Below are 14,426 nucleotides of genomic sequence, written 5' to 3'. Positions count from 1 at the left end.
AATTTTTTATATTTATTTGATATTATTTTTATTTTTATTTTTAAATCTAAAAATTTTATTTTTATTTTTTTGTATTAAATGAATGTAAAAATGTATGATAGCATATCATCATTAGTATAGTTATAAGGTGAAGAAGGTCAAAACGGACTGTGATTCATGCCATCTGCAATAAAACAATATCCTACGTGGTGTCAGCTAGCTGAGACTAAGAGGCATGAAAATGGAAGTCTAAGTTGTCTCAACAGAAAACCAGTGATAACTATGGAGTATTGACTATAAATATACAAATTTATACAACTACTTTTATTCACTCAACCACCCTTCATCTTGCATGCACACACAAAAACAAAAAGACTGATAGATGGCTAGCTTGATGCAACAGCAACCAAAGGGAGTTAATGGAGGTAGTAACCGCATACTCGCAGTCAATGTCTCTCCCTCTAACAACCTTCCTACACCATCTCAGCACGACGCCTCTTCAAATCATGAGGTTCCTTCTTTCTCTGTCATTCTGCCTTTCTTCTTATAAGATTTCTGAAACTTTTATACAGTTCTTCGTGTATTTTGCATATCATGTGTTAAACGTTTTCATACGAGCTCGATCAGAGAGTAAAGGAAGTGCATTTATGCATATCATATATATTTTAACATTGATGTGTTGTGAATTAGCTTCATCCATCTGATATATGTATATCAGATATATTTTAACATTGATGTGTCGATCACAGAAGCCTGGGTGGAAAAAGTTCATGTCGTATGTGGGTCCTGGCTTTCTGGTTTCCTTGGCTTACCTTGATCCTGGAAACAGTAATTCTCTCACTCTAAATTGTTCATACCCTTTATCACGTTTACTTGTATCTCTGTGAGCTAAGTTGTTCTTTGCCATTTACACATGCAGTGGAAACTGATCTGCAAGCTGGAGCTAATCACAAATATGAGGTATATGAATTAAACAGCAATATTACTCTAACTCTGAATGAACAAACGTCAGTATATACATGCCAAAAATTAGAGATATTCAAGTTTTTTCTATATCAGCAAATGTTAATTGTCATTAGTATTTTGACAGTAGAGTTCAACCCACAATTTCTTTCCATTTTCCTTCAAACCTATCAAATCAATATTGTAATTTCTGAGTGTTGGTAGAGAAGTTGAATCCTCTCAAGTTTTTGTTTGTAAAAGCTCTAAATTTGAAATTTTGTATTGTGTTGTGGTAGCTGCTGTGGGTAATACTCATTGGACTGGTGTTTGCGCTTATAATTCAATCGTTGGCTGCGAATCTGGGCGTAACCACCGGTAAGATCGAAAACAGAGAGTGGAATATCGATGAGCAATTGCATGAGATCGATAGTTTTAATGTTGTGGTTTTGAGTTTGCAGGAAAACACCTTTCAGAATTATGTAAAGCGGAATATCCATTATTGGTAAAGTACTGCTTGTGGTTATTAGCTGAGCTCGCTGTCATAGCTGCAGACATACCTGAAGGTTTTCCTTCTTTTTTTCCCTTTCAACTTTCAATCGAAATCTTATAATGTCCTGAAAAAAACACCCTGTCAGCTATTTTTAAAATTCAGAGATATATTGCACGAAAAAGAAAATTAAGAGAAGAAGGAATATTAAATATATCATGAAATACACTTTAAATCTAATTTAATTTTACAATATCAATTTATATAATTTATAAGATAAGATTTGTATATATTTATATTTTTTAAATTGAAGTAAGATCTCCAGCAGCATGTTATATATAGACAACAAAATAATATGTAAACATCTATAAAGGATGGTTTTAATTAGTTGGTCAATAATGATTTCAAATCTATTGATCAATCTGGATTCGAGTTAAGGTAGTTGAAAAAGAAAATAATTTTTGAATGTTAGTTAAATTAAACTCAATTTATTTAATTCAAAAGTTAAAAAGAAATACGTTTGACACCTTGTCTGTTAAAAATAAAATTTTAAAAATATCATTACAAATATTACTATTTTTAATTATGCATGTTCATATTTTGATATTCTTAAAAACAAATTGTTATTTAATAATATTTGAATGATTTAACTTAATTTATTTATTTATCTAATTGTATAAGTTATTATTTTAATTTTTAATTACTATATTTTTATAATATATTAATGTTCATTGAAATTGTTGCATTCCTATAAACATTTATTTTAGTCAATGTACTTAGATCCTCCTCTAATAAAAGTATGAAAGAAGTTAGTTCAAACAATAGAATATATTCAAATGAGGCATCCCTCTTAATCCAACCTGACATTTGACACAGGTTGAAAATCCTAATTTTCATAATTTCTATTGGTTTCTTGATGTTAAAAAATAATTATGACAGTGATTAATCAGATCCAAACTTGATTATGACAGTGATTGGCACAGCCTTCGCGTTGAACATACTTTTCCACATCCCTGTATGGGCAGGAGTTCTCATAACTGGCTGCAGCACCCTCTTATTTCTTGGTCTGCAGAGATTTGGGGTAATTTTGCTTCTCTTTGTTGTTGTTGTAATAATTAAGAATCATTATCCTAACTCATTAAGATACAAAAATGTCATGATATTGGTTAATTTTCTTCGATCATACATATACTTTCAATTACAATTTCGTAAGTGTTACTGTGTGCGCAGGTAAGGAAGTTGGAACTGCTGATATCAGTGCTAGTTTTTGTAATGGCTGGATGTTTCTTTGGGGAAATGAGCTACGTAAAACCACCTGCTTCTGGTGTATTGAAAGGAATGTTTGTGCCAAAACTCAGTGGTCAGGGAGCTACAGGGGATGCTATTGCTCTTTTGGGTGCCCTTGTCATGCCGTACACTTCCTCTTTTCCTTCTACTTAATTACTACCTTTTTTCATTTTCTCCCATAAACACCACGTAAGGATGAATGAATCTGTTGGAATTTTCTTTACTATGATAAACTGGGAAAATTAATCATATATAAGGTATAACGATAGCATGTTTTAATTTTGCTATAGTTGATTAGCATAATGCACCCAACCAAGCTAAGTTTATAAACTGATATCTTCAAGGATTCACTGCCTAAAGTTTAGCCGTTGACAAAATGCAGGCACAACCTTTTCCTCCACTCTGCTCTGGTCCTGTCTAGAAAAGTACCCAGTTCCGTGCGTGGCATCAATGTAAGGCACTCTGAAAATAAAGAAAGCTTTTAATAAGTGACAAACTTTAAAACAAGCTCAATATGACATATTTGCTTGATTGCACAGGATGCATGTAGATACTTTCTCATAGAAAGTGGCTTTGCATTGTTTGTGGCATTCCTAATCAATGTTGCAATGGTTTCTGTGTCGGGAACTGTTTGCGCTGCTGACAATCTTTCTGCAGAAAGTGCTGATAAGTGCAGCGATCTTACCCTTAACTCTGCTTCTTTCCTTCTCAAGGTTGATTACTCAGTTCACTACAGAATTTTCCATAGTGAAATCATGATGTTAAGTTTAATCCTATTTCAGTTCCAATTTATCTGACACGAAAAGTTGTTGTCCTTTGCTTGTAGAACGTGTTGGGACGGTCGAGCTCTACCATTTATGCTATAGCACTGCTAGCCTCAGGACAAAGTTCAGCCATCACTGGAACCTATGCAGGGCAATACATCATGCAGGTTACTTAGGAATATCATTGAACACTGTATTTTTTTTATAATTTGATGAAGGGTATGCTCAAGTTGCTGGTTTGATGCAATAGGGTTTCTTGGACATGAGGATGAAAACATGGATCAGAAACTTTATGACTAGATGCATTGCCATAACACCTAGTCTTATTGTTTCAATCATTGGGGGTTCTCAAGGAGCTGGTCGGCTCATCATCATTGCATCGGTTTGTATATTCTACAACTTGTTTTTCTTTTCTTTGTTTGCATGAGTCCTGCTAGTAAATGTTCTAAGAGCATTGATTAACTCAACATTGATACATTTAGATATTTAAATTTTAAAAATAAATATATATAATCTTCTTAGATTAATGTTTGAGTCGATTACACCATCTAATATATTCTAACTCAAATATAAGCTTAAAACATGGTTTATAACTCAGTTTAAAAGAATTATATATATTTATTTTTAAATTTTAAAGATTAAAATATATCAGATAAAAATAAATTTTAATTTCACTTCAAGACTAAAAGTAGATTTAAATCTATTGAAAATCACAATAAACTGCATTCTAAATTGTTTTGCAGATGATACTTTCATTTGAGCTTCCATTCGCTTTGATTCCTCTGCTTAAGTTCAGCAGCAGCAGTACAAAGATGGGACCTCACAAGAATTCTATAATTGTGAGTTATATTCTTCCCCTAAAAGAATGATAGATTTGTATCCATTGTATATAGCAGTATCCACTAACCATTATGTCTTGGAGCAAGATTGAAGTGACATAATTTTGGTGCAGATAATTGTGATCTCATGGATTCTGGGCATTGGAATCATTGGCATCAATGTGTACTACCTTTCTACTGCGTTCGTGGGTTGGTTAATTCATAGCAGTCTACCAAAGGTGGTAAATGTGTTGATTGGGATCGTAGTGTTTCCTCTAATGGCACTTTATGTTGGCTCAGTAATATACCTAACATTCAGAAAAGACACTGTTAAGACATATATTGAGACAAAGAATGAAGCAGCAATAGAAAAGGGGTTTATGGTTGATGGTCAATTAGAGTTGAATGAAATTCCTTACAGAGAAGACTTGGCTGATATCCCCTTACCACCATAAGGGAATAAAATGCATCACCATCACCAAAAGGGCTTTTTATCTATAACTGTTCATGTGTTTCTAGTTTTTACCACAGTTCTGTAAGCTTTGTGGTTTTTATGTTATAGGAAAGGCAATTTATATGAAAAACCATTCCAGTGTAAATCCTGTGATCAAGTGGTGTTCAAAATTTTAGAATAATAAACCCCCCAAAGGAAGTAGCTTTTCCATTTTCTTCCACTTTGTAAAAGCCATGACTCAAGGTCAGATCTTACCTTGTGTATTTGTTGTAGAGAAGACTGTTATGGGTTCTCAGAGATAAGTAAGTTTTTCGAGAGGAGATATTTAAAACTGCAAGACAATAAATCTATAAATTTATGAGTATTTTTGTTTTTATACTTTTAACATTTTTCATCCTATTATGTTTTCTTTTGGAGAAATTTTCAACTTATTTTAATGAGTATATATATATATATATATATATATATATATATAACATATAAAATATAATATAATGATAATAATAAATTAATTTATTTTCCTCTTGAAAACTTTTATACGGTTGCCAAAAATAATAATGCATGAATCGCATAATAATTTTTTTAATTTCACTATTTTTATATAAAGCGTTGTTCTATCTCCTTTAAGAATTTTTTTAAAACTTGTTAAAATATTCGAGTTAAATATTATATTTAAATTACAGAACTTCAAGATTGTTTTATATAAGTACACGCGACATGGTGACATTAAATCTACCGCCATCAAATTAAAGATGAAACATAGTCTCTTTGTATTAATTAAGTATAAAAAGTTAAATATTTAAATTGTTTAATTTTAACAATTCCGTATTCGATATAATATTTATTAATTTAATATTATATATTAATATTCTCAAGCAGAAAACTATACTCACAATGCGCAATCAATGAAAAACAACAAAATTAAACACACAAGTTATGAAGTATATAATTAAAATATATTTGACGACAAAGTTAAAATATATTTATTTCTACAAATATATTATTACAATTTAAAGATATTCTTTATGCTCCTTTATAATGGTCTTTTAAGGTTTATTTGCCTAAGCCAAGTAAAAAAACTACTTTTTTCTATTTTGAATGCAATTTTAAGAGATTTACTTTACTTATTATTTCTTTTTCAGTTTTTTATTTCAATATATATTTATGTATCATTATTACAGAATAATTTTTCTCTTTTCATATTAATTAAATTAAGATTGTTATTGGAAAAATATCATATATCCTGAAATTTAAAGAAGACGAGAGCTGAAAACTACTAAATAATTGCACCACTATTTATAGCAATTGGCAGCATAAAATTGTAAATGACCAAATTTTCAATATCTTTCTGCTCGTGGGTGGAATGAATAAAATCATCATTCCCCTCCTTTCTATCAGCATCAATATATATAGAACCAAACAACTTTTATCCTCATTCTCATTTATTCAAAAATAGTAAATAAAAGAATACAAATACTGATAATATTATATAATAATTTTACTAACATCAATTTACCTTAGTTCAATCACTGAAACTTGATTCAGTGTTTCAGATAACTGTCCAATTTTAAAACAGATATTACCAAATTTATAGAAGAATAAACATTTGAATTTCTCTCAATCCCGGTGTTTTGTACTTAATTAAAAAAAACAATTCAAATCAGTATCCTTTTATTTCTACCATTTTAACAATGACATGTAATTTAATGACATTTAATGGGGAGGCAATTAAACGTTTTTAATTTGAAAACATGAAACCAATATGAAGATTGTGATCTTAAAAATCTACTTTTCCTCTCCCGTTTCCTACTCCGGTCATTAGTTCAACATTGTCTCTCTACACTTATAGTATCTGCAATATATATAATAAAAAATATTATATATTTTAAAACTTGACATTAAAATCCAATCACTTTTTCTTTTTTGTAGAATGCCCACTTGGTAGAAATCCAATCACTTGATATTTTTTCATCAGCAATTTCTTACCACATGCTATTGTCCGTCACAGCAGAAACAATGCCTTTCAACGTCTCCTGCATATTGATTGAAATATGTATGGTTATTTATTTGTTGATTCTTTTCCTTTTTGCGTGAGGAAGAGCAAAGTAGTAAAACATACCACCGAATGGTCTTTAAGACCAAGCGAGAGGACCAATGGCCTGGAGGAGCCAGACAAACTGCAAATCAAGAATTGGAGAGTCAACATGATTTCCGAAATCAAATTATTCCATTATACATGAACAATAAAAGGCTCATATATTAACAATTTGAAATATCTCTTTTAAGATATATGAAACCCAGATTAATTTTTGAGGAAAAGTGGAACAGTTCAGATGCGTAATAAAATCTAAAAAAGTTCGAGATTTTCTGGAACCAAAGAATACCTACCTCATTTGCTCAATCAGCTGACGTGCACATGCTACTAACATTGGCTGCATCAATACATTCCGTGAATAAGAAGCACAATATGACAGAAAAGATCAAGGATAACAAATACTTTCCGACATAGGTAAGCATACCTCATCCCGTTTGCCAAATATAACAGAAACGTTGAATGTTGGATTGATGGACACCCCTTCTTCCTTTCTGGCGTTGAAAAGTCATATATGCAACTGTGTGAGCAATCCTTTCTTATTGAAACATATCATTGATTTGAATGTACATGATGATACATAATTTTAAGCTGACAAATAAACAAGGATTTATCTAAAGTCCTAGTTCTTTTAACAACTTTAGTTTGTTAGTTGTCAAAAGGGGTGTCCAATGAGTTGGAGATCTTTGTGATTCAATAAACCATTACACGGTAGTTTCTTCTCTTTCTCTCTTCTTTATCTCTTAATTTTTTTCCTAAGATTTAAGAACTTTATCTTGGGTTTATAACAAGATAGGTCTGACGATATGATTCATGTTGAGGAGACCCAAGAAGGTATGAATTCAATCTATGAAGAGGAACAATACCATAACAAACAAGGCTATGACAAGCCCAATAGAAAGAAGAAAAAGCCCATTAGGATGGGAGATTATGTTACTTATGAAGATAAGCGTAAAGATAAAACGGGTAGCAAATAGGAAACACCGATCTATGCAAATTTGTCTTTTTGTTAGGCACCAGAAACTATATCTATAATAGATCTTCTTTTACAAAGGAGAGGAATCAAAGATTTTATCTCTTCTGATTCTCTTCCATCTCTATTCTGTTGTGTTTCTTCCTCTACTCCCTTTTATTTTCCAACTGCTGCAGGTGATTAATCAATCAAGCACATCATTTGGTGCTTTCATTGAGTGCATTTGCAACTTTACTGAAAACCACAGCTTAGTACTGAATGTCATTGTTATAGCCCAAGAGTTTTGAGAGGTAGTATTGTTGCTCAAGAGTTTGGATCACTTGTGTAATTAATTCTCATAAGCTTCAGCCTTCTGTGGAGATGGTGTGATCTGCAAGAGCTGCAGCTACCCTCTCTCTCTCTCTGTTGATAACCAACCTAAAGTGGTACCTACAGCAGTAGTGGCTTCCAAAGCTGAAGGTAACCCACCAAGAGAGTATGTTTTGGTTCAGTGGCAAGATCTCTTTCCTGAAGACTCACCTGAGAGCTTTTGGGTAGAGTTATCAACTTGACCTAAGGTTCATGAGTCAGTCCTAACCCATCCTTGAAAAACCCCTTTTAGGAGACCCTTTCAAGTGGGGGCTAAAAAAAAGCCTTAGCCCCAAAGCCCCTCCCAAGTAGGTTAGGATCATGTTAAGATGAGTTTGACTCTCTTAGAAATAATATCATTTATATATACATATAAAATTATATATTTTATTAGATAGTCTATGTTGTAATTTTATTATATTTAAATCAATATTTTTATATCATACTTATTAGTATGTTATTAAATAAAAAATATATAATATATAATTTAATATAGTTATTGACTATAATCTATTTATTAATTTTATCAATTTCTTAAAGAAGAAATAGCATTTAATAAAGCATTACATTTTGATAAAGTTCCAAACACAACAAAAGAAACATGAAGTCCAACTAAAATGTGAGAATATTGGATTAATTCTAATAAAATTCACACTAAAGTTTTTTTATAATTACTAAATGTATATTTATTATATATATATATATATATATATATATATATATATGTGTGTGTGTGTGTGTGTGTGTGTGTGTGTGTATTGATTATTAAAGAGAAATAAATAATTGGTAGAATTTAAGTCATAAATTAAAAAAAAAGAAAAAATAAACAACATATAATAAAAAAAATCTATAAACTTATTATTCATAAATTCATCCTTTTAAATTTTCAAATTGAGATGTCTTATTTAGTTTTGATTCCTATCTAAATGAATTTTTCGCACAACAAAATTAAATGATTATCTACTTTAAAAATATGTTTAGCTTGTGAAGGAAAATTAAATATATTTAGCTAGTCAAGGATTTCACTGTCTTATGTTGTTGTGTAATTTTCTTATATAAGCAAGCAACCAATTTTATTGAAACCTCTTACAAAATTTACGTTAGTATGATTAAAATGTTTGTACATAGTTCTTTGACAAATTAAAAACACTCATATTTGTGATAGACTAGGAGTTAATTGCATTTTTTTTTATTCAAAATGAATATTTTTTCTAAAAAGAAGGCTAATAAGTTGATCTTGGCCCACCGGGCTTTTGCGGGTATTTTGGCCCCGTGAGCTTTTTCAGTGGGGGACTTTTTGGCCTTATGAGTTTTTTCGGCTTTAGCCCATGTGGGTTAAGGCCAAACCATGTGAGGGAAGCTAAATTGACAGATCTACTTTTGGGTGACTTGTTGCAAGATTATCCCCATTTACACCTCACAGACAATGTATTTGTCCACCTGAAAGGGGATGAAATTATTTATGATGAAGAGATCCAAGAAGGAATGGATTCAATCCATAAAGGAGAGGAACAATACCATAACAAACAAGGCTATGAGAAGCCCAATAGAAAGAATAAAAAGCCCATTTGGATGGGAGATTATGCTACTTATGAGGATAAACGTAAGGATAAAATGGATAGCAAATAGGGAGCAGTGATGTATGCAAATTTGTCTTTTTCCTTATTGTTGGTTAGCCGCAACAAACTACATCTAATAGATCTCATTTCGCATAGGAGGAGAGGAATGAAAGATTTTATCTCTCTCTTCTGATTCTCTTCCCTCTCTATTCTGATGTGTTTCTTCCCCTACTCCCTGTATCTTCCTACTGCTGCAGGAGATTTAATCATAGTGAAGCAAATCATCTGACCTACCAGAACATGAACCTGAGGACAGAGGCTTTGGAAAATCTTATGGACAACCCAGCGAAAATGGGTTCCAATCACATTCTCTATGTTGGGAGACTTGGAAGTCTGAATGGCAGCAGAATGAATATTGGACGAGGAGAAGGTTGATGAACAACTGACTCCTAAGACACCAAACTTGTGGCTGAATAAAAGGATAAAGCTGAGAGAAAAATTAAATTGACCAATCTCAATGGCGGGCAACCTTATGATTTGGATTGCTAGTACAGAGAAATTTTTTGAGGTGTGACAGCAGAAGCCAAAAGAGTAGGGGTAGGTTGCATTTAGAGGCAAGGATCGGGAGTGCATTGATTTGGGGAAGGACATTTTAGCTGCATGTATGAAAGGCAACCAACTTAGCAACAATGAAGAAATGCCAATGATATATCTACAAAGATTTCAAAATATTTCTGGTGCAGATATTGGATGTCCAGAAGGAAAAACAGATATATTTCCTGGGAGGATGAATGTGCACAAATGCAATGCCAAGTATGAACACAATCTTAATAATACTACAAAGTCCATACATCTAGCCTAAGATATCAAAGAGAAGTTGTGTGCCACCAAATCTCAATACAATGTTTTGATCATTGTTGTCAAAACTGGACCAGACCAGCTGGTTCAACGAGTTGAGCTGGGAACCAGACCAGGCTCCAGTCCAAAGTTTCCTAAAAACTGAATTTCTTTTTAACCAAGATAAAACTGGTTGAACAGGCCAAAAACCAGAAAAAATAGGGAAAACCAGCAAGTTGAGAGATTCAAACAGTTGGCTCTAAAAACATGTTTTTTGTTGTATTTGTTTTTTCTTAAGAGACTTGCAGTTTCTAATGTATTTTATGTTATTTTTCAAAATTAAATATGATGTATTAGATTTGTTTACTCTCATATATAACTTACTTTTATAATATGTTATGTCTTACGAAACTTTTAAGTGAAGTTCAAATTAAAATTTTATAAATTTATTTACGTCATCCGTTATAATTAATACTACTTTATATATAGTACTATTATATTTAAAATATTATAACTAATATTTACTATACTGGACTCTATCCCAGTTGAACCTCGGTTGAAACTCTGAATTTAAACTCATGCCTTCACCAGTTCAGTGACTGGTCAGGTTTGGACAACCTTGGTTTTGATTTCAAATCTTTAACATAACTCAAGTGAAAGAGGAATTACAACTCAAACTGGGATCCATTAGGGAAGCTATAGTGGCTTACCAAGCCTGATTCAAGGAATGAATTCTCACGCCTTTTCAAGAATACTACTGTCCCAATCAATCAATCATTCAGAAAAAGACTGTGTGGAGGAAATACAGCAGCAGCACACTCAACTACGAAGTCTTATACTATTAGTGCTTAATTACGAATGAAGAAGAAGCAATGAGGGCAACCGTTTTCACTTTCAGGTCATCCATTTAGCTGAAGACACAGATGTCCAAAAAAAGTATCATGGTTACTATTTTGGCAGATGATGAAAAATTGGAGGAAGACAAGTGATTGAAAAGACCAATTCTCAGGAAGGAGAAACTCTGTGCGAAGGTGCACCAATTGTATTTACATGTTAGATACTCAAATTATCTGTCTTTTCAGCAGGGGAAATTACACAACTGAGAACTATAAAGCATCATCAAATCATGATAGATAGCGGGGCAAGTCATACTTCATTGCTTGGGAGTTAGTAAAGTAATTGGGATAAAATGTATTCACGACAACTTCATTAAGAGTAGATTATGGGATGGACACAAAAAATTTCCCCCGAGGATGCTGTCAAAAATTGAAGTTATTGGTTTCTTTAAGTGATCCTGAAGGAGATTGACTTGTCTAGGTTGGGAGGAGTGGATCGAACTTTTAGGGGTGGCATAGTTAGAAGCCACAGGTTCAAAAAAGTAAATTAGAGATCTCTACATGTCTATTGCGCATCAGGGGATGGCTTTTCTAATCAAAGGTGACCTGAGTGACTGAGTCTAACAAAGGCAATGATATCTCATAAACCTCTATATAACAAGGTCTTGATGTGGAATTCTCTTTAGTATCAGTAGTAATATTTATTCTCAGTATTAGTTGCTTACGATTTTACTGGTCAAGAAATATAAATAAAATCAATGATATTTCACAGAAGTCACATGCAGACCTGGCATACACTATTGTCCCCATGGTTCCTATTTGGGTAGCAATAACCTGATAAGCAGCCAGAAAAGTAAGCACAATCACCATAAAAACATAGAAAACAACTCCATCAGCACTCACCAGAAAATGATCTTCGTATCTCGAAATAATAATCTCCGTTTCATTCCCCTGCAAGCAAGCAAGTAACTTCTCAACATAAGTCCAACATTTCAGCATTAGTATTAATTATCAACATTAAAAAATATATATTAAACAGCTAAATTTGAACCCCTAACATTGGCTTGGGGAATTTAGAACATGAAATGAATATTTGTGTTTAAAATTTCATTCCATCTTCTATAATTATAAAATCAAAGGAAAGGAGTTAAAAATTAGTTGCTGGCTACTAAGAGCTGCAGGAAACGGACACTCGCGCATGCATACATTGATTTCCCGAGAGAAATTGAGTTGAGACACTGGAAATTGAGAAGTGGAGCTTTCCATATTCATTGACATCGGCGCTGATAGGTCAAACTCACACTGATCAAAAGAGTCTCACAGTCGTTGCCGTTATGTCAAAGAACTACTTTAGAGAATCGGTTTCAAAGGAGAGGAAGATGAGATCGCCGCCTGTAATGCCGGAGCGGAGAGGCGAGGTTTTCGTTGTTCCTGTTGAGAGAGAAGAAATGGGAGAAAATGTGCAACTTCAGTCTTACTCTTTGCTACCAACTTTGGGCCTATTTTAAAAATTAAAATTAAAGGTCAAAATTTATAAACCCCACCAAATATATTTTAATTTATAGTTTGTGAGCCAGAGTAAAAATGTGTTTTTTTTTAATGGATACACTTGTGATTAATATTCATTCTAAAATTTAAATATTCATTTCTTCTTTTACGACGTTTTTAAAAATAAAACCGGAATTCTAGATTTATAAAATATACTATTAAAACCAATAAATATTTTAAAGTATTATTTAATACATAATCGATTATGGGATACTGCTAATTAATTATGAATTTTTTCATTATTTTATACTAATAATAGTAATAATAAATAAAATTATACTAATAATCTATAACTATATATAAAAAAATATACTTTCTAATTATTATTTTTTAAATTTAAATAATTATTTACAACAAAAAAAATATTTTTCAGTTTTTTCATTTCAGTAACTATTTTTTTAATTCAAATAACTATTTTCATTATAAAAAATAAAAAGAATTATTTACTCTTTTATCATTATAGTAACTATTTTTCCTAAATTAAAATAATTTTTCGTAATATTATTTACACATTAATACTTATAATATTTTTTATTTTAATAACAATAATTTATTTTAGGGTTAAATATATTTTTAATCCTTAAACTATCAAGCAAATTTGTTTCTAGTCTCTCTTTCAAAGTAAGCTGCATTTTGATCATTCTCCTTAAAGAAACAATAATTTTTCGTCCTCCAAAACCAACAGTGTTAAAAAAAAGCTGAGCTGGCTAACTCCACATCAATTTTTTTTTCTGTCACTCTTGCCATGTCAACATCTCCTTCAACCCTTCTCCCAGAACCCTAATTTCCCTCAGCCGCAAACCGCCGTCAATGTCGCACTGCCAACACAATGCCAACCCAGAGGGACTACATACAGAGGAGCGCTTCGGTGGCATCAAAGAGCATGTGGACGAGTCCCGTGGCCAGAATCACCCTGGCGACAAAGGCCTTGGCACCTACGAGGGTTGTTGTCGCGAAGGAGAAACGCGCTGGAATTTCTTTCCTGTAGTAGCATGTTGGAGGTTCTTATTTAGGGTCTGCTTACAGGTTTGATGGCGTCGCGGATGGAGGTGGTGAGGCATTGTGGGGGTTGCGCGAGCTGAAAGCATGCGTTAGGGTTTATGTTCTAGGTTTTATTTGGGGTTTTGGGGCTGCTGCGTTTTTTGGGTTTTGTCTTGCAGGTCAGGAGGAGAAAGTCGCGAGGAGCTTCGTGGTTTGGATGTTCGACGGCGTTGTTTGCGGCGTTGCGATTCTGATGATTATGGTTGTGGAGGCTCGCGACGACGACGAATGGTTGCGCATGGTGGTGGTCCAATGCGAGCTTGGAGGATGACGAGGTTTTGGTGGCGGCCTCGTGATGATGAAGGGAGAGTGGTGGCGGAGAGATTGAACTCCTAATGTTACTGCTCGCGTTGGGTGGTGACGCGATGATGGTGGAGGTGCGTGATGGAGGATGGCGGCAACTAGGGTTTCTGCGACGGCGGCTTCACGGCAACATGGTGGCTAGCCGGCGCGACATTGTG

At 32.9% G+C, this 14,426-nt stretch overlaps 2 protein-coding genes across 3 annotated transcripts; one reads left to right on the top strand and one right to left on the bottom strand.

Annotated features, from left to right (window-relative positions):
- Positions 1-205: 205 nt before the first annotated feature.
- LOC148195665 (metal transporter Nramp7.2-like) lies at positions 206-5,057 on the top strand. Its single transcript, XM_088094580.1, has 13 exons — positions 206-490; positions 729-807; positions 899-939; positions 1,218-1,296; positions 1,380-1,484; positions 2,380-2,489; positions 2,639-2,820; positions 3,078-3,147; positions 3,235-3,408; positions 3,522-3,626; positions 3,710-3,841; positions 4,203-4,298; positions 4,412-5,057. Exons 1-13 carry the CDS (start codon positions 362-364, stop codon positions 4,730-4,732), a joined length of 1,623 nt encoding a protein of 540 aa, XP_087950706.1. The 5' UTR covers positions 206-361; the 3' UTR covers positions 4,733-5,057.
- A 1,315-nt stretch (positions 5,058-6,372) lies between these two features.
- On the bottom strand, positions 6,373-12,862 carry LOC124849038 (uncharacterized). 2 transcript variants are annotated; one of them, XM_047326883.2, is made up of 8 exons: positions 12,583-12,862; positions 12,280-12,327; positions 12,164-12,210; positions 7,251-7,317; positions 7,120-7,163; positions 6,851-6,908; positions 6,718-6,764; positions 6,373-6,583 (listed from the first exon to the last, which is right to left on the bottom strand). In XM_047326883.2, coding segments are annotated over exons 1-8 (384 nt in total). In that variant the 5' UTR covers positions 12,655-12,862; the 3' UTR covers positions 6,373-6,582. The 2 variants fall into 2 exon arrangements, with proteins under 2 accessions (XP_047182839.1, XP_047182838.1); XM_047326882.2 differs by having other exon boundaries at positions 6,373-6,764; positions 12,583-12,861.
- Between the last annotated feature and the right edge of the window lie 1,564 nt (positions 12,863-14,426).

This window comes from Vigna umbellata, chromosome 7 (genome assembly GCF_029865625.1).
Source record: "Vigna umbellata cultivar VRB3 chromosome 7, Vumbellata_1.0, whole genome shotgun sequence".
Taxonomy (NCBI): Eukaryota; Viridiplantae; Streptophyta; class Magnoliopsida; order Fabales; family Fabaceae; genus Vigna; species Vigna umbellata.
The sequence above is the reverse complement of the archived record's forward strand: the minus strand, read 5'-3'. Positions and strand labels throughout refer to the sequence as shown.